This window comes from Cuculus canorus, chromosome 19, assembly GCF_017976375.1.
Source record: "Cuculus canorus isolate bCucCan1 chromosome 19, bCucCan1.pri, whole genome shotgun sequence".
Taxonomy (NCBI): domain Eukaryota; kingdom Metazoa; phylum Chordata; class Aves; order Cuculiformes; family Cuculidae; genus Cuculus; species Cuculus canorus.
In genome coordinates this window covers 2,262,599-2,280,445 of record NC_071419.1, presented here as the reverse complement: position 1 = coordinate 2,280,445, position 17,847 = coordinate 2,262,599, and the positions used below count along the sequence as shown (strand labels likewise).

The window sequence follows — 17,847 nt, the reverse complement described above, 5'->3', positions numbered from 1 at the left end:
GGATTACCAAATGTACCTGAATTGCCTTTCAAGTATGATTTTGGGAACACTGCCCAGTGATGAGTTTTGACCTGCAGAAACTTTCCTTCCTTCTTTTCCAGAGAGAAAATACTGCCTTCTCAGACAGATTAATGTGGGGAGCTGCTTTTTCTATGGGCCATCTCTCTGGAACTCCTGCATTGCGAAGGGAGATTTATGTCCTTACCACCGTGTACGGTTTGCACAGTTCAATACAACAGTAGCTGTAGGCTCAGGACGGTCCCCACAACAAACACTTGTGTTTTCAGATGGAGACAAACCCATTACTTTCAGCTAAGTGCCCTTCTCGCTTAAACAACTCACTTAACCTTGATTTAGGGGAATAGTAGTTGTATATCAGATGCATGCTCATCGAGATCAAAACCATTCCTCTTGGCTGAAGATGAGGGAGGCTTATGACAGGGTAAATCCCACCATTGGCACTCCTGTATTTATGTGTGGTTCCACTCTGTGGGAAGGAATTGGGTCCTAAAGAAGTCCGTACTCTGTGTGTTCACTCAGTGGGGTTTGTAGGCGTGTTGGAAGGGTATGGACTGCCTGAAACTTTTGCTTCTGTTACATTGCTTCTTTCAACAGCACATTATCTTTTATTTTGTCCATCTTTGCTTCTTTTAAGGCAAATAACTCCCCATGTTTATTGGTGATACCAACAAAAATAGATGCTCTAAACCAGTTTTAGGGATTCCCATTTTAAAATGTGAGGCACCATTGCCTGTGAGCTTAGAGAAAAGCCAGCACAGATCCTGTGGTAAATCAGTTTCTAAGATTTGTCCATAGCGTTCTGTAGCCTTGCAGTCAGTGTAACCCAACATCTTTTCTCTTTGTTAAGGAGAGTGCTCAAATCCATTAGTTAATTCAAGCTGAATAAACTCAGTGGTGTTTTCCTGCCAAACACTATAAAAGCGAATATTGAATTGTTCCTTGGAAGGGCCCCTAGGATCTGTTATGTCTGTTCAGTATTTTTTTACTGAGATACAGCAATCCTCCCATTTCTTTATGAACCATTGTGATCTGAGGTTTGTTCCATACAACAAAGGAAGGGTAGAAGCCCGATGCTCAAAATTTAGAGAGTGGTGAATCCAGTGGTAGCAAAACACTGGGGTTCAGATTTGATAGGATGGTGAAACATATCCTTTGTACAGATTTTGGGCTGTGTGTTTTCTCTTTGCCTTGCTAGTGTCTTCATCAGGTTTCTTATAGCAGTGGCTTTGCCAAGTAGGGAGCGGTGATGATGAAGGAAACTTATTGAGTGACATTGGTGGGTGACGCATGATACAGTTGTGCTCATTTCTTTCTAAGCACACTATGTGCTATGTGAAGATGCTCTCCTTCCGCCAGAGTCTCTGGCAAGAGTAGCATAACATGGGCTGCCATCTTCTGGTGAAAGCTCCTGTTGCTGCATTTCAGGGGAATTTGATACCATTGGAGTTATTAGTTATACTGTCACACATGCTCATTCAGGTGTCATTTCAAAATGACACCTTGTCATGATGTCCTTACCAGGCAAAGGGGAACATAGTTGGAGCTAGGTAGGAGGAAAGAGAGTGTCACTGGAAACGCTGAAGCTTTGGAGTGCTAATAGCACTCAGAAATGGAGCAGCACTTCTGTGCTTCAGTACACAGGCCTTGGCATCTGCTATGAAGGTCAGGAAACAGACTGCCCAAGCTGTTTTCTCTAGCTAGTTAAAATATGAAGCATGGCTGGAAGATGGGCCAAAGAAACATTACAGGGCACGCAGGAAGGCGAATCTTGGCAGAGACTGTTATACTGAGGCTGTCAAAGCCGATCAAGCCAGAGCAGACTGACGCTTCTCTATGCAAGACGTGCCAGAGAAAAAGCAAGTGCAGAGAGTACAGGAGGGTGCGCCTGTGACACCTGGAACTTCTGCTTACTGTGAAGCCACAAAAGCTGAATATTTGCATTTGTCTGACTGATAAGAGACCCTACCACGTAATCTGCTCATAGAACAAATTCATCTTTGCTTACTGCTCCTCCTTTTGTCTGTACTGTGCTCAGCCTGAGGAATCAGAACATCAGAGCACAAAACTTTTCCTCCAAGGCAAAACATCAGAACAATGAACAATAGGTCTTCTTTATATGGCAGTAATGTAGAGGCATTGGCACATATATGGACTCAGAGCTACTCAGCTGTTCGAGACTAGTTTCTCTACAGTACGTAATTCGTAAACGTAGCTGTAATGAGATTTTCAGATATGATTTCTCCATATTTAATTTATGTTGTGTATTGAGATAGTGAAGGATCATCCAGGGAGACTGTTTTGCCATGAGAATAGCAATGGCTTTCTTTACAGCCTTCTTTTTCTTTGTCTTGTTTTGGAACTTTATGCTATTTTCCTATAACTGTATGCTATCTTTATTTAACCCAGGTAATATTTCACGAGTATTTCAATGGACAATGGTGCTGTCAAGGACTGTGGTGCTGCTTCCCACATTACATTGCTAAGCAACATACAATATAACAGCATGATATCCTCCTGCACTTGGTGAGAAGTCAGGCTTCAATATTCAGTATAATGATTCTGATCTTCCCTTCCGTCACACAAGAACCCACTTGTTTAAGCACATAAAGATTTGTATTAATAGTAAAAGACTCATACAGAAGTTGGACTTTTCCTTTTTTTAAATTTCCAAGTGCTAAATATATTAATTTATTATTAATATATTATATAATTTATTATAAATATATTAATAAATTATTTTTTCCCCCAAATCAACCACAGAGAAGTTGTTTTTTGCCATTTTGCTGGTTGTGTAGCTTTCACTAACTTTGGCGAGATTTGCTTTATCAAAGCAACAGTTAAGTAAAATGGTTAAACTTTGAAGTAAGTTTGCTGACCTGCTTAAAATTACACATGTGCTTGAATACGTTGTTAAACATGGGTCAACTTGAGAGCAGAGATATGGTGTCAAATCCCTGTGTAGAAGCAACCTGTGTATTTTTGTAACACCTGCCTGAAATGCAGACTATAATAATTAATGAGGTGAATCTTGGTTATCCCATGTATTTCTAACTCCTCTATAGCCAAGTTAATTATGAATTTGGAAAAATGTGATCTGTAATCCAGTTTGTGAAGTTATGTATGATGCTCCATACTGGAGATCACTTTTTGCCAGCTGATCTCACCTCTATATAAACAGCTGCATATTTCCGTCCAATTTTTGTTTATATATGTGTTTAAAATAATTCAGTAGGATCATCACCCAAATGTTAGCCCCCTTTCTAAAGGGTAGTGCCTCTGTGCAATGTTTCAGTAGATCATGAGATGAGAATTCTGCCACTTGCAGATTTCATAAAGCCTTTCCCGTTAGTTGTCTCACTTGCTTTTAAAAGCCATTAATACCAGTCAGGCTTATTGTGCCTGAGTATGCAAAACTTTCTCATTGTTGCTGTCAAGAACTGTTTCAGCATTTTCTAATTAGTGCTAGGGATCAAAGGAGATTTCGTATTATTAATCTTGTATCTTAAATAGTTGGAGCATGAGATCAAAATCAGTGTTATTTTCAGTATTGATATCAGAAACTGCATGGTATTGAGTGAGTCGCTTTTGGCAGCAATGCGGAGCAGTAATTATTTAGAGTGCTTCAAGGAGCTACTGCTATGAGTGGCTGGGTTGATCGGATAGAGGTGAAGGATTCTGGCTACCCAGAAGCTGTTTCTGAAGAGAGAGCTCGTTGTACGCAGAGCTGCTCTCCCCTGGCTGGATGTGGGATCAGTGGGTTTGAGTGCCTCTGCTCTGACAGCCAGAATGGTGTCAGGACCTCTGTGTTCTTCATGTGTGCCAGTGTACCTACAGTTTCATGGCAGCTGGGGAGTGAGAGAACGCTTAAATCTGGGCAACTCTCTTCTTCCCTGTAGATCTCTATTTCCACATACTAATTTTTAAAAGAAAGACAAAACTTTTGGAAGATCTGTTCTTCTGGAAGAGTGGTTTGATCTCTAGGTGGCATACGGAAGAAAATATGGGCTTTGAGGATAATAACAGTGTGTATGAGGGTGAGACAGAGGAGCTCAGTGTGTGAGAAATGGTCTTCATTTGAACAAGAGCAGGGTAAACAGATTGGCTGATAATGCTGAATACCAGGCAATTTCCTTTTAAATTAGCAGATGGAGAGGGAAAGGAATATAAAAGGAAGTGAGAGGAAAAAAGAAGCTAAAGATGAATGTTGAACGACAACAAAATGTTGCCAAGACATCACAAGAGAATGAAGAATTGATGAAGAAAGGGAAATTAAATTGTTGCTTCCTATGGGAGCTCAAAGAGCTTTGGAGCCCTGGCTCAGTGTCTAAGGTGCACTTTATATAATCCCCTGAGAGCCATGTTTTACTGACATGCCCCTTGCAGCCGGAGCGTCAGATGTGAAGGGGGTTGTGTTTGGAGATGGTAGAGACCCGCAGCAGAAGAGGAGCCTGACAGAGTTTGTCAGAGCCTGTGCAGGCTGAGGGGCATTTCCTGGTGTTAGGCAAAGCTGGTTTCATCTGACGCTGAAATTTGTGATGGGAACAGATAACAGAAATTTGTTGTATCTCCTCTTCAGAATAAGAAGGCAAACCAGGACACTGCTAATTCAGATAAAAGCAGGCTGCCAAAAAGGAAGAAAACAAGTACTTTAAATTCTTCCAGCCGTTATAATCATTTCAGTTACTGTAACAAAGCCTGATGAGAAGACTGGGGAATCTGACAGTGATAATATTGCACAGGGAGAGGAGTTACCTGTATGTCTGCAGATGATGCTGAGCAGTCAGTAGGACCAGTTCTATACTGCAGAGAGGCAGCTTAGTAATTCCAGTTAGATCCTCCCAGGTGCAGTATTCACAGCATCATGTGTTCATGGAAGTAGAACAGAAAAGCTGATGGAAAGGGAATTGGTTTGAATATGCTTGAAAACATGCACAGGTATAATAGGTATTTTCTTAGAGCTAAGGCACCTGAAGCAGTGTTCTCTATCCTGTGTGCTCTGTGGGCTGTTTGTCGTCTGTCAACGGGTAGAAGATGGTGAGTGATCTAGTCACAAAAGGCAAAGGTACATAAGCAGCAACATGCATCTACTCCTGCATGGAAGTAATGAGAGAGAAAATAAAACTATATTGAAAGTTTAGATAAAGTTTTTCTTGTTCATAAATGAAAACCGTGTTGATTTGATGACATAGCGTAGTCCTCAGTTTGTTCCAGAAGGGTTACACATACCTTGAACACTGAACAGATTGTGCAGCAGTGACCTGGGATTTGCTTATGGAACGAAACAGATCTGGTTCTTCTGGCTGAGGTGGTTTCAGTGTGTCTGGTAGCTCACAAGACAGTTTTATGCCCAAAATACTGTGAATAGATGTTAATTCTATTTTACCTTCATCTGTGCTAAGAGATACTTCAAGGTAAATGAAAGAAGCATCCCTCACCTGAGGGCAAATCTGCAGTGATCCTATAAACTACAGTGGTGTGATTCCTGAATAACTGCTCTAGGCTCCCAATATTTTCTGTAGGAGAACCAAAGGATAACCCTTACAGGAGCAGCGTGGACTAGTTGGAGAGATACTAGAGGGGTCAGGAAAGGTAAATTGTGACAGGTGATTGATTATTCAGGATGTTTTATTCACCAGGGTAATAAGTGGCAAGCTAGAACTTTGCAGTCTCTTGTCACATGCCAAGATGAGTATTTATTGTCTATCTTCTCACCTCACCCTCCATTGTCCTGTTGATTTCAGTGAAGTTTCTCATTTTCTGTCCAAGCCTAAAGATTTGCTGTACGTACTTCATACGCACCCTGGTATCTCAACAATTCTCTGGAACCCTTGGGTTAGAAAATGGTTTGTCTCTCTCAGATCTATTTCTGAAGTTTTAGCTCGGGCAAAACTGAGTAGGAACAGAGGCTGTATTCTCGTACTTTTATTCTGTCTAAAGCAAGGCAGAATATTGAAGAAGTGAACGTGAAATCACAAGTTACGGGACAACAAAAAGGAAGAATGACAGTAATATTCCAGGGAAGAGACATTATAAACCCTTTTTTGTTAGAAACAGATTAGAAACATGAGGAAAGAATAAGACATCATTTATCTTGAGTTTCACTTTTCAAGTGACAGCAACAAATAAAAGTTAGTTCCCAATCTTTGGGTTTTGTTGTGTGCATTTCACAGAAAACAAGAGACCATATGGAGTAATTTATCCTAAAAAAAGCTATGAAAATGAAGGGACCACTTGCTCTGGAAGGACAACAATTGGCTGAATCTGTGAACAAAAAAGGAGAGAGGGAGGAAAAGACAGGAAACAATAAATGAAGGGAAGAAAAGAACGAGCACGCTCAGAGCAAGCAGAGTGACAGGCTTTGAGGATTCGGCGTGTGTCTCTCTGAATGCAAGAGCTTTGTTTGTGTGCCTGAACATTGCCTGGAACTTCTTCTTCATTCCAAGTTTTGTGTATTTCTGTACAGACCTTGCAAATGGAGAGAAATACATATTTGACACAGTATTTCTGTGGTATAGCTATGAATGTATGAGAATCACCTGTTGATTTGTGGAAACAGAAATCTCGGAGGAGGAGATCTGGATGTTGTTTTTTTCTCCTGTTTATACTCGGTATGACCCCGGCTTTCATTTGGACAGGTCCGTTTCCTTACAAAATGCAAGGCCTCATTCATGTCACCTACCACATAAATAAAATAATCTCAGATATATCTGAACCTTTTATTTCCTTTTTGTAGGTTTTTGTATTTTTGTGGAGTTTTGCAAATATAGAAGAATTTATGAAAAGCCCTGGGTGCTCTGATCCAGGCTGGGGAGACAAAGACCAGTTGTGTTCTCATCACGTCCAGTCAGCAATGGGCAGAAATAGGAGCTGAACAGCCCATATCTGGAAGAGGGAAGAAAATATGATGTTCAATATACAAAAAAAGAGATTATAAATGCTCTACCAGGGCTGTTTTCCCAGCAGATGTTGTTAAGGAGATATTAGTTTGTTTGGATAGTAGGTTAATTTAGCCTGAGCCTTCACTGAAGCCTCAGGTGGGACTGCTGTCTGTTTCTCAAGAAACTGCACCTAATTTTCCTCATGTTGCTGTTCAGCACAATATCCATCAGAAGCTTTATTCCTTAGGAATTTAGGTTGATGCAAAAGGGAAGCATGCATAACTTTTCAATATCTAGTTTACTCTTGTTAAGGTTATTAATCCAATGTTTGGATAATCTCTGGATCGTGGTTAAGTACCCAAATGTACGAGTATTTCCCTGTATTGCACTTTCCAGTGGTGCTTTGTCCAGGTTTTTATTAATGATTCATAGTTAGGCCAGTTGCTCTTGCATTGTATGTACATAACATGGTATCATAGAACAATGCATACTTTAAGCTGTTTATTGATTAAGGAAATACACGTTGATGACTTGTGCATCTTGAATGGGAAGAAAGCTGTGGCAGTGTGTTTCAAAAGAGCTAAGAAAACAGCAAATGCTTCTTGCTCCTGTTTCTAGGAGACAACTGCAGAAACATAGTCAGGAATCTGTAAAGTCAGCTAGGGTGGAATCTCAGCAGACAGCTCTGTAAATTGTGCACAAAACTCTCTGTGTTGCAGACCTTTGGTTATTTTTGCCCAGGAGTCAGTTTAGTTTTATTTTCCTCCGCTGAACTGCCAGTAGGATTTTACTGAAGAAGCTCAAAGACACTTTCCTCAGTCTGAATTGCACAGTAGCAAGAGGTAATGTTATCTTCTAGTTACGCTGAAAGAATGTCCTGGTAGCGTTCTTAATTTTTTGGGTGTTAGGGATATTGACTAAATTAAATTGATTGTTGGGTTTGTCATGGTAGAATATTTAATGTGTGCTCCTTCCATAGTATTTTCTGATCATGATTACTGTAGAATCTGTAACTCTGGAGCAATTTGTTTGGTTTATTCTTCAGTTTTGTTTGTTAATGATGACAATATTTAGTAGTTTGGGGCAGAGATTTCAGAAGAGATTTAAAGCTCAGTCCTTTCAGAAACTAAAGAACTGGTTTATTTTAAAGTGTCAGAAGTCAAAAGGTTTTTCAGGAAATGCCATGTTTTGGGCACGTACCAGGTACTGAACTGCTCTTACACCAGAGAGAATCCTTACAAACTAAAGCCCCTGATGGTTCACAAACCCAGAGAGCGCTGAAGAGAAAGATAAGATGGATGCCAATTCAAATAACGCCACTGATACCCTAGGGAATGCCTTTAACGTAGTGTCTTTCTCCAGCACAGCATTTCCAGCTTTTCACACTGTTTATTGGTTTGTTTTTGTTTTTTTTTTTTTTTTCATATTCTTTTTCTCTGTGGTGAGACTTTGAGTTCTGTATGAGAAACTGCCACCCCAGATGTGCAATCAGAGCAGCACCTTCTTCAGAAAACTGAGATAAAAGCCTGCTGATTTAATAGCATAAATTCCCATCTCCCCAAATAAAGGACACTTAGAGGGTGTTGTCCTAATGCTGCAGTTTATATGGTGTGTGTTCTGAAAGGGGGCTCAGCTGAGAATGGAGGCTGCCATGTGGCACTGGACAACTCAGCAGACAGATGACACTTTTGAAAGTTCTTGAGTAATAACCTTAAAATAGGTTTTGGTCTTCTCTTAACCAGGCCTGTGCTAGCTAGCAGGAGTGTTTGCACGAATGGAGTCTGGGTAACTGGGGCTGCTCTGCAGCTGGGGCTTCCTGAAGATCCCAGTTGTGTTTGAATTTATTAAATCGAATGGCTGTATCGCTGTCAGCTCCTGCCAAGGCAGTGAGATTCTTCCTACCGATATGAAGTAACCAGGGATGCGTCATTTTTCAGTTTGTGCTTGTGTCATATTCAAGCACGTTTATGATGGACGTAGTTCAGTTCAAGCAGAAAACCAGCACAATAGGGCTTGGCATGAACTTTTGGAGCAGGATCATCCCCACGCTTGTTGTCCAGGGCAAGATAAGCTGGATCTCAATGGGAACAGACCCAGCCATGAACAATGACTTTGAAAACTTGCCAGGTAAAGCCAAAGAAACAGTGAAGCTGGTTACTTGCTATGAATTGTTATTCAGCCCTCACAAAAGAGGAGGCTGTGACAACACCCCCAGTAACCTTGGCAAACTGTTTTGTTAAGCCGGTCTGTGCTTCACTGGCTTTTCAGCTTGCAGGCATTCATTGCTCCCTCCCACACATGAATTTATGCTTCAAAGAAGGACTATGCGGTGGCAGGCAGCTGTGGCATCATGCTGATCTTTTACACTGGCTAACAGTGACTGCATCAAACAGCAGGAAAAATAACGTACCACTCTTCCATTTCTGAAGGGGAGAAGCAGCTGTAAACTGCTATAATGCAGCCTAAATAGTTTTCTCCTTATTTTAAGTAATGGAGATCTTTCCCTCTCCAGCATGGTCTTCTCATGTAGCGTTACTGAGATGGCATGCTCAGAATCGATCCCCAGGAATCCGTTTTGTACAAATATCGGCAACTGAAATGTAATTGCTGATATTTTTTTTTTTTACCTGCTTATACTGGAAAAGATTTATTTTAGAGCTATTGGAACCTCAAATAGTTGAAGATCTACCAGGTTTTGTAACTTTCAGACTAAGTCACATTCATGATTGCAGAGGTGTCCTATAGCTCTGTGTTCCGTGTCTCTTGGTACAATATGTTTATTGGCGTAGGGAAGGCCTAATTAATACTTGTGATGTACTTTGATGATATTCTTAGGCTGCTGAGGTAGGCCTTATGGTAGCAAAATGATGCATTATCAGGAACAGCATAAAAATTATACCAACAGTTTCTTCTGGATGACTGGAATATTGTTTTGAAGAATGGAAAATTGTATTCAAAATATCTGTTGACTGCACTTGTTTAGACATATAAATATTTCTATTTACCATTTCCTAAAGATCTTTAAAACAGCTGGTAGAAAAGAAAGTAGACGTTTCATAGTCTCTGTTGACTATGATCCATTGCCACTATACTTAAAGTAGCAAACTCTGGTCCAAACAGATCCCAGACCAGTTATATCACCACATACACCGATACTACTTCAGACTTGGGACTATATTGCTTATCTAGAAATATTAAAGGACTTGGTGATAAAGAGTAGCAAACAGGTTCAATGCAGATCCGTGCAGCTGAGAGAAGAGAGCTAAGGTGATTAGCCTCAACTTCTACAGCAAACTAAAAGCAAGTGCCATCTCTCTTGTTTACAGTTTTATGTTACAGTGTGAAATAAAGGCCAATGTGAGCTATCCGATGAAAAGAAATAGGAGGTAAGAAGTAGTGGCTGCCCCTTCCCCCAAAGTAAAGTCTTACAGATTGAGTACAACTGGAGCCTGGTACATAAACTACGTTGCAAGGAACATCATGGAGACGTTAGGCAAATAGATATAACTTCCTTTTTTGTCTCCAAACTCGCCATCTAGGGGCGTGTGGAGGTGCTCCAGGATTAGACAGAAACAGGGCACATTTAATTTCCACTTCCTTCCACCCATTTCAAAATTCTTTCCTTGAAGAGTCAGTTTACCAAAACTCTACATTTTGTGTTCTGCATAACCCCGTAGGTATTCCCAAGAATATGCTATCTGGGCTTCTCTTTCCGCACTCATTAGTTCAGTGTGTTTGGCTTATTTCCTAGGATTTGGTCTAGCATAGCCTCTGACCATTCAGGCCATTTGTCTGAAAATAATTTCCCTCTTCACTTCTGCAATTTTCCATTCAATGCCTGAGCAATTAAAATCCCCAGCGATCAAAGCCCTGCTCTTCCAACTGTCCCTTTCTTTTCAAAATCATCGCATGAGTTACTTCTCTGAACCGCATGAGCTATGACAATTGCTCAATTGTTAGAAATTGTGAATACTGCCTTAGCCAAAATATTGACATCATTCTGACTTGCACATTAAGGATTAATGTTTACGAGGGCTGTAACTACAGACGAGCAAATAATTTGGATGACATTAAAATCCAATCAGTTGTCATAGAAAGTCATTGAGGTCTAAATAACTATTATTTTTCACTTTATTTTCTTGATTTTTTAGTCTTAGCTGTTCAGTAGTATTTCTGCATTATTCCTGACTCTCCGCAAGGCGGGATTTCACAGGTGTTTATTCTTTTCTAGTGCTAAATTGCCTGTGGAAAGTCTAATATGTATAAGCAGCGTCTGTTTCATGGAAGAATACAAATTATTTCTCTCTCTCTAATTTGTCTTGATTCAGATGTTCATTATGGAACTATGTGTTCCTTTACATTGACAGTCGGGATTTTCCAGGCGTTTCTAGTCCTCTGCGACTGAGGTAGGCGGTTCGTGAGTCACTCTGTATGTATATGTGTTGGTGTTATCTCCACATCCTGGCATACAGAACAGACAGACTATACCTGTTCAGGACTCCTCACCCCGAAGTGTCTCTAAATCCCTTTTCTACCTGTTATTGTCAGCTTTTGTTCATTCCGATCGGCTGTAATATGCGTCAGTCAAGAGTTAACACATTTATTTCTGTCCCATCCCGGCGCCCAGACTGTGTACCTGCCCTGACACAGGTGGAGGGCTGTTCACAGGCAGAGTGCCCTGTTCCCACAGGCACGGAGTAGGTGGCTTTGTGAGGAAGGTGGAAAGAGGGAGGCTCTTTGTTTTGTCAGTGAGTGGGAGAAGTAGTGAAGTTTTAAAGAACATAGGGAGCGTAGGGTGAGAGGGGAGAGAATATAGGGTTTGCAGCACTGTAATTTAGACCAAGGCAGAGGTCTCGGAACATTATTTAATAGGGGTCTGTACTGTGCAATCCTTAAAATAAATAGATGGGAATGAGTTTTCCTTCTATTAATATATGGCATAATCCTCAGGAGCAGCACTAAAGGGTTTTTGCAAGGTGCAATTACAGTAGAGTCATACCAACCTGCTAGGTTAATTCCTCCATACAGAACAGCCTGTTTTTCTGCCTTCAGCCAGCCATTCATTTGTCCGCCCACAGCCTGTAGCACCAGGCGTGAACAGTCAGCTCGGAAGCATGACTGTTACAGAGTTACATGGCTCTGTAAAGAGGGAGCTGGTAAGGCAGAAGCATTACCCAGGAGCACCAAAATAGAAACCCCTGCCTGCCTCAGAATCCTGTGTCATCAGCCATGATGGACCCAAAATGCACTGAATCTGTGGCAGATGTTCAGAGAGATACCTACCTTTGATTTAGACAAAAGTGTTCTTTTTAAACAAGATACGTTTTAATGCCATAGATGGAGTGTTAAAGAAAGATTTTAAGTGATTGGTTCAAAGGAAAATTGGTCCTGAAAGTCTAGATTTGGAGAATTGTTTCAGGATTGTTGTAACCAATATGAACTTGCCTTTCAGGAACATATCTTGGTTTATACCTGCACATTGATATCTTTTTCTGTTATTTTGTGGAGATGTCTTCAGAGAAAATAAAATGTTGTATTCCTCAGCTAGGTGATATATGGTCCTTGTGCCATGTAGTTCATTCAGGAAGTTCAGAGCATGGAAAGCTGGGAAGTTTCAACTGTGTTCTTGTGAGATAAGACGTATTTCAATGTCAATATCGTAGAAAATTGAGACACAAAGAAGAGTTATGAATTATGTGAGGTCTCAGGGAGTTAGCAGAGCGAAGGTGACCTGACTTCTAATCCTGTGATCTCACTGCCAGCTGATACCGTCTCTGTGAGAGAGTCAGCAGTTACAGACTCATATAATTTACCATATGATTCTAGCAATGCTGGTGCTGGCCGCCCCGGCTCATTTACAGAAGACTGTTTAAAACGTCAGCTTAGCCGCAGCTCCTGACTTGGCAAAAGAGGGAAATGTAGGACAAGGTCTCTGGCAGAAGGCTGGTGCTGCAGCGAGTTACAACTGCCCAGTGCAGTCATTGAGTTGCCTCTGCGTTAGGCAGCGGCTGGGCTATTCATTCTGCAAACAGCCTCTTTCCTTTCCAAGACAGCCCCAGGGACACAAGGGAATGGCAGAGTTTATTATAAACTGAGTAAAGGAACAGACTATTGCTGGAGGAGATCCAGGGTTATAAAAGATTGTAGCTGGGGGGAGGAGGAGGGAACAGGACATAATTTGTGTTTGTATGTGAGGGGGTGCACACTGGTGGCTTTGCCGAGGCATTCCCCAAACCCTCAAGACCTTTGCTGGCTTTGGTGCGATTTTCTGCAGTGCGTATTGCACTGTCAAACCCCACTTACTTTTTATTGTATCAATCATTCTCTTTATGCAGCAACACGAATCGGAGAACGCTTGCAGGTCCTGTTCTGAATGAGCTCTGCTCCCTGCCAGCTCAGCCTAGTTACTGCTGTAACTTCATCTGGGGGATGGGAGAAAAAGGTTGCTGCTACTTTAAATATAATGCATTAAGAGGATGCTGGAAAAAGGCCTGCATGCTGTAATACCCAGCCATCTAGTTGGAAAAGGAGCCAGATGTAATACAAAAGAAGAAACACAGCCTCTTATGGATGCAGCACTAATTCATAAATCAGGTGAATCAGCTTAGGCAACTGCTGTGTTTTTATGCCTCTGCTGCATGGAGAACTGCATGTTGGATGCTTTTATTTGAAGTAATGGAACCAGATAATCCCTTGGACCACGACAACTCCAATGGTAAGAAGTAGAAAACATAGAAAAGAGAGGGAAAAAGGGTAGTGAAAGAGTGTCTGAGTTAGTCATCTGACTAAAGGCGCAGGGTTAGGCATGTGTTTGTACTATCTTCTGCATGGATAGTTAGAAATGAATGTAGTAACGTGCTTCACATTATCTTGGACATCACTCTGTTTATAGGGTTTGGAGAGAAACATACAGTAGACTGATAGCTACAGTGTACTGCAAGGAGCAGCGATCAGGCAGAATTAACCTATCTCCTGGCCGGTCTTTGCAGAGAGAGGAGGAACCTATGTGATTCAGTTTGGGGGTCTTTTTTTGCCAGTGAGAAAAGAATGTAACTTTATGCCGTATGTGCTGTCAAACAAACCATTTGGAAACAGTCTCTTTATCTGCAGAAAGCTTTCCTACAGGCAGTTGCATGAGTAATTTACTTAGAAGGATATATTTAGCTAGGGACCACATAAATTCACCCTGGAATTAAAGTCCATGGTTAAAACTGCAGCTATTCCCTGGATTTATAGCATTCCGCGCGCTGATGCTCTGGCATCTAGTCTGTTGAAAGGCATAGAAAAAAGCATAAATTGGAAAAAAAGTTGTTTGCAATTGCAAGACTAATTTCTCTGGTAGTAGAGTGGATTGGCTGCACCGAGGGCAACAAATGGTTTACATTTATGAAAACAGTTTAAGATGGTGATTGTTAGAATAAATTGATTCTCAGCTCTTTAATGTGTACTTGGCACTATTCTGGATGCAATTTGAAATCCACAAAGTATTCCTATGTATGTATTGTTCAAGAACTAGTTCTGTGTTTCCCACAGCATATTCTTTGCTGATCACCTCAAGCTTTGAGTAGAACACAACTGCAGTGTTGGTGCTACAGCAGAACTAAGACTGTGTTGAAGGAATGTAGTTAAGAGAATGAAGTAACATTTAAACTATGTGAACAGTTGACTGGGCAGATACAAGTGGGCAGCACTGCTTTACTTCAGGCTCTGTGCCCCTCTGAAGTTGAATGGAATAAAATACTCAAGGTTGGATTCCAGTGCTGTTTCAGATGATATTTACATGAAAAGATCAAGATGGAAGAATCACGCTTTTTATTTAAGTTTTCTATCTCTTTCAGATGTGATTACATTGATTTCTTACTAGAAGAACAGTGTCTGCCTCTCCCATCTTATTCCTCCTTGTAGACCACTAGGACATAGAATTAAATCTTGTTTTCTTCTGTACAGCAGGAAGTTGTAGGATTATCAGAGAAGTGCATGCATATTTTGGGCTGATGTTAACAAACATATAAGCAAGTGTTCTCGCCTGTCCCACCATTAGACTCTGGGTGTCAGGAGTCACAGAGAGTGTCTTGATTCTGGGGGAATTACAAGTTTAACTTTGGTTTCTCATATATGATAAAATGGCTCACTAAATTTTGAGTGCATATTTTCAGAGATAACAGGCTACTCGTTCTTCTCACAGACACGTAAAGTGTATTCTGTCATATTGTGTAGAAACTTATTTTCCTGCAGAATATTTGAATAAGCAGGCAGACACTGGAAATACTTATAAACTAGGAAAGGAGAGCTAAATAACCACTTGTGGTGCCAAGTATCCTAGAAGAATCTTGACTGCTTCCTCTCCTAACTATGTAAATCTCCAGATCCCTTTTAGAGTTTATTTTATCTCCTTTGATTTAAAATCTCCCATTGTAAAACAAATGGGCTGAACCATTTGATGGCCGGTAGCTCAAGTGTTACTGCTGGAGCAGCAGGAACACTACGCAGGACGGAAGGATGGATCTGTTATTATGACACGTCCTGCATTATTTTGCATTAATTCAGTAAACCAAAATTTCTCAAAAATTTGCCAGCAGAGTGCTAAGATTTCCTCCTTTGAGAATGTTTTCTTGTAGCAGTCACTCTTGAAGCAGCCCCTTTTCCTTTTATTATCAAACAGCTAGTGACCTGCTCTGAGCACAGAATTGTGTGTATCATACTGTACTGCTCATGTGACAGATATTAATGCCTTGGGAAGTGACCATAACTTGAAACTGCAAGTGCCTTTTTACCTTCAAGGATGTCAAATCAAATTCCTTTTTATGCTGCCAGAGTGAAAACTCTTATTTGATTTTTTTATCTTATCTGGTAGTGCATAGGAGTTACCATCTACCTTAAAATTCAGCGTTGTTTCATTCTTAGTTGCTTTTTGCCAGCCTAATCAACAGATCATTAAGGACAGTAAAAGCTCCTTCTGAAGAATACATGGCAATTACATACAGGAGCGTTGCTCCTCTGTCCCCCTGCAGCCCTTTCATTTGCTTACAGAGATGTATGAACTGGGCTGAAAGGACGTTAGTAGAGTATTCAAGACTGAGAAGCCTGGTATCTCTTTTCTCAGCGCAGGTTTCTTTCCTAATCAAATTAGGTTGCCAGCTTTTCGTGGAGGTAGCTCATAGTTTTATTATTGCTTGGAACTGGAACAGAGAAGGACAGCATATTTATTTGGGGGCCTGAAAGGAGATTTAACTCTGTTAGTTACCTTGACGTAATAAGACCATAGAATGAAATCCTAACCTGTAGGATTACTGAAATTGTTACTGGGTTTTTCTCTATGATACTTTGTGGAGCTGTAGTGCTTCCACTGCTTGTAACAGAGGCTTGGTCAGTTGTGATCCTTTTTGGTGTTTGTGAAAGGAGATGGAAGTTCTGCCACTTCTCTCCATGTGTGCCTGGGACAGAGGCTCACCTAAAGCTACAGGTTCTTGCCAGATTTTAAAAAAAAAAAATCATTAAAGTCCCCCCTTTCCCTGATATCCTTTGCATTTTATGAAATGCAGGAATGGAAAGTCAGATTATTGCCATTTTATGGCAGCTCACAGTTCTGACTTTTTGATGTGTTCTGTTTAATGTACTGGTGTGGTTTTACTTGATTCTTTTCACAAAAAAAAAAAAAAAATTCTTGGAAGAGAAGTGCTGAGGAATGTGCTGATTCGGAAACCATAACCCTAAATTACCCATTTCAGAGGGATGACATATCAGCGCTACAGATTCCTCTTTTGTACTGGAGCCACTTGCAGCTACTGGAATAAAAGACAACTCAGCAGCTTTTTGCAAGCGGTAAAGATTTATCAGATACCGTATTTGTGTACGAACTCTCAAGTACCGAATATCTATGAATTGTGCATTCATTGCGTTTTCTGATTGATTGGATCACAGTTTATATTAAGCTATAGTGAACACTGGCACTGCCTCTGAGTTTATTCTCTTGTGTATCCCAGCAATATTTCTTTGTGGATCCGTTATTAATCTTTTAAGAGCACAGTATTTTTAGTGGATCTTTTGAACAACCTTGTAGACCAACCCCAGTGACTGGTTGCAGTGGAACCATGTTCCTGCACGAGTGGGAATCACAGGTGCAGATTTTGTACCATAAAGAAATGAAATTAAACCGTTGTGCTTTAATAATCCAATAATGATGGCTTTTCAGTCTCTGCTGTACATTCAAACAGGTGAATTGTGTGATGCCAGCCAGGCTTGAACTTTGTCTGCTGTTGGTAATTTAGATTCTTTAAGCAGTGTTCTAGGGCAGTAATGAGTTTCCTACCCTCAGTGAAACCTTGATGTGCATTAAAAATGGTGCATTGCTCTGAGCTGGGTTTGGCAGATGATGCAGTTTGGGGCACCTCATCCAGTAGCTCAGCAGTCAGAGCCAACAGCTCATCAGCACTCTGGGCTCTTGAGTTTCCTGGACTTGACATTTACTTTCACTGTATGGACAATATATATATTCTTAACTTTATATTATTTTAAGGATAATGCGATAATCTTGGAAAGAACAAAGATTAGATTAAAAATAAGGTAAAAAATAGCAAAATCTTTCAACATATCTCTTTGAAAGTTCCACAGAAAAGGCTGTGAACCAGGAATTCCCGATGCAGGAGGAAATTCTGTTGCTGAACAGTGAGGCAGAGGCAGAGAATACGGGATCTGGTTTGGGATTCCTTCTTCAGAGCTCCATTTTAGGCATCCAGTAATGAGAAGAGGGAAGAAGATAGGATGACAGCGCTAACTTGCAGTACTCTGAAGTCTCTGCCTTCTAGGTAGAAGCAGCACTGAAGTACCATGCAGTTGTTTCGAAAATCAAACTGTTCCTCATCTACCGACAGCTAAGTATTTGAAAGTGTAAAAGTTATTTACATTTTAAATTGTAATTGAATTAACTTGTTCTGCAACAAATCTTCCC

General features: G+C 40.7%; 1 protein-coding gene across 1 annotated transcript in view; it reads left to right on the top strand.

Moving 5' to 3' along the window:
• Positions 1-13,424: 13,424 nt before the first annotated feature.
• DAB2IP (DAB2 interacting protein) overlaps positions 13,425-17,847 on the top strand; it is a 194,543-nt gene continuing 190,120 nt past the window's right edge. Inside the window, exon 1 of the mRNA XM_054084392.1 lies at positions 13,425-13,614. Coding sequence (XP_053940367.1) covers positions 13,557-13,614 — 58 coding nt within the window. The 5' untranslated portion in view covers positions 13,425-13,556. The remainder of the gene's footprint in view (positions 13,615-17,847) is intronic.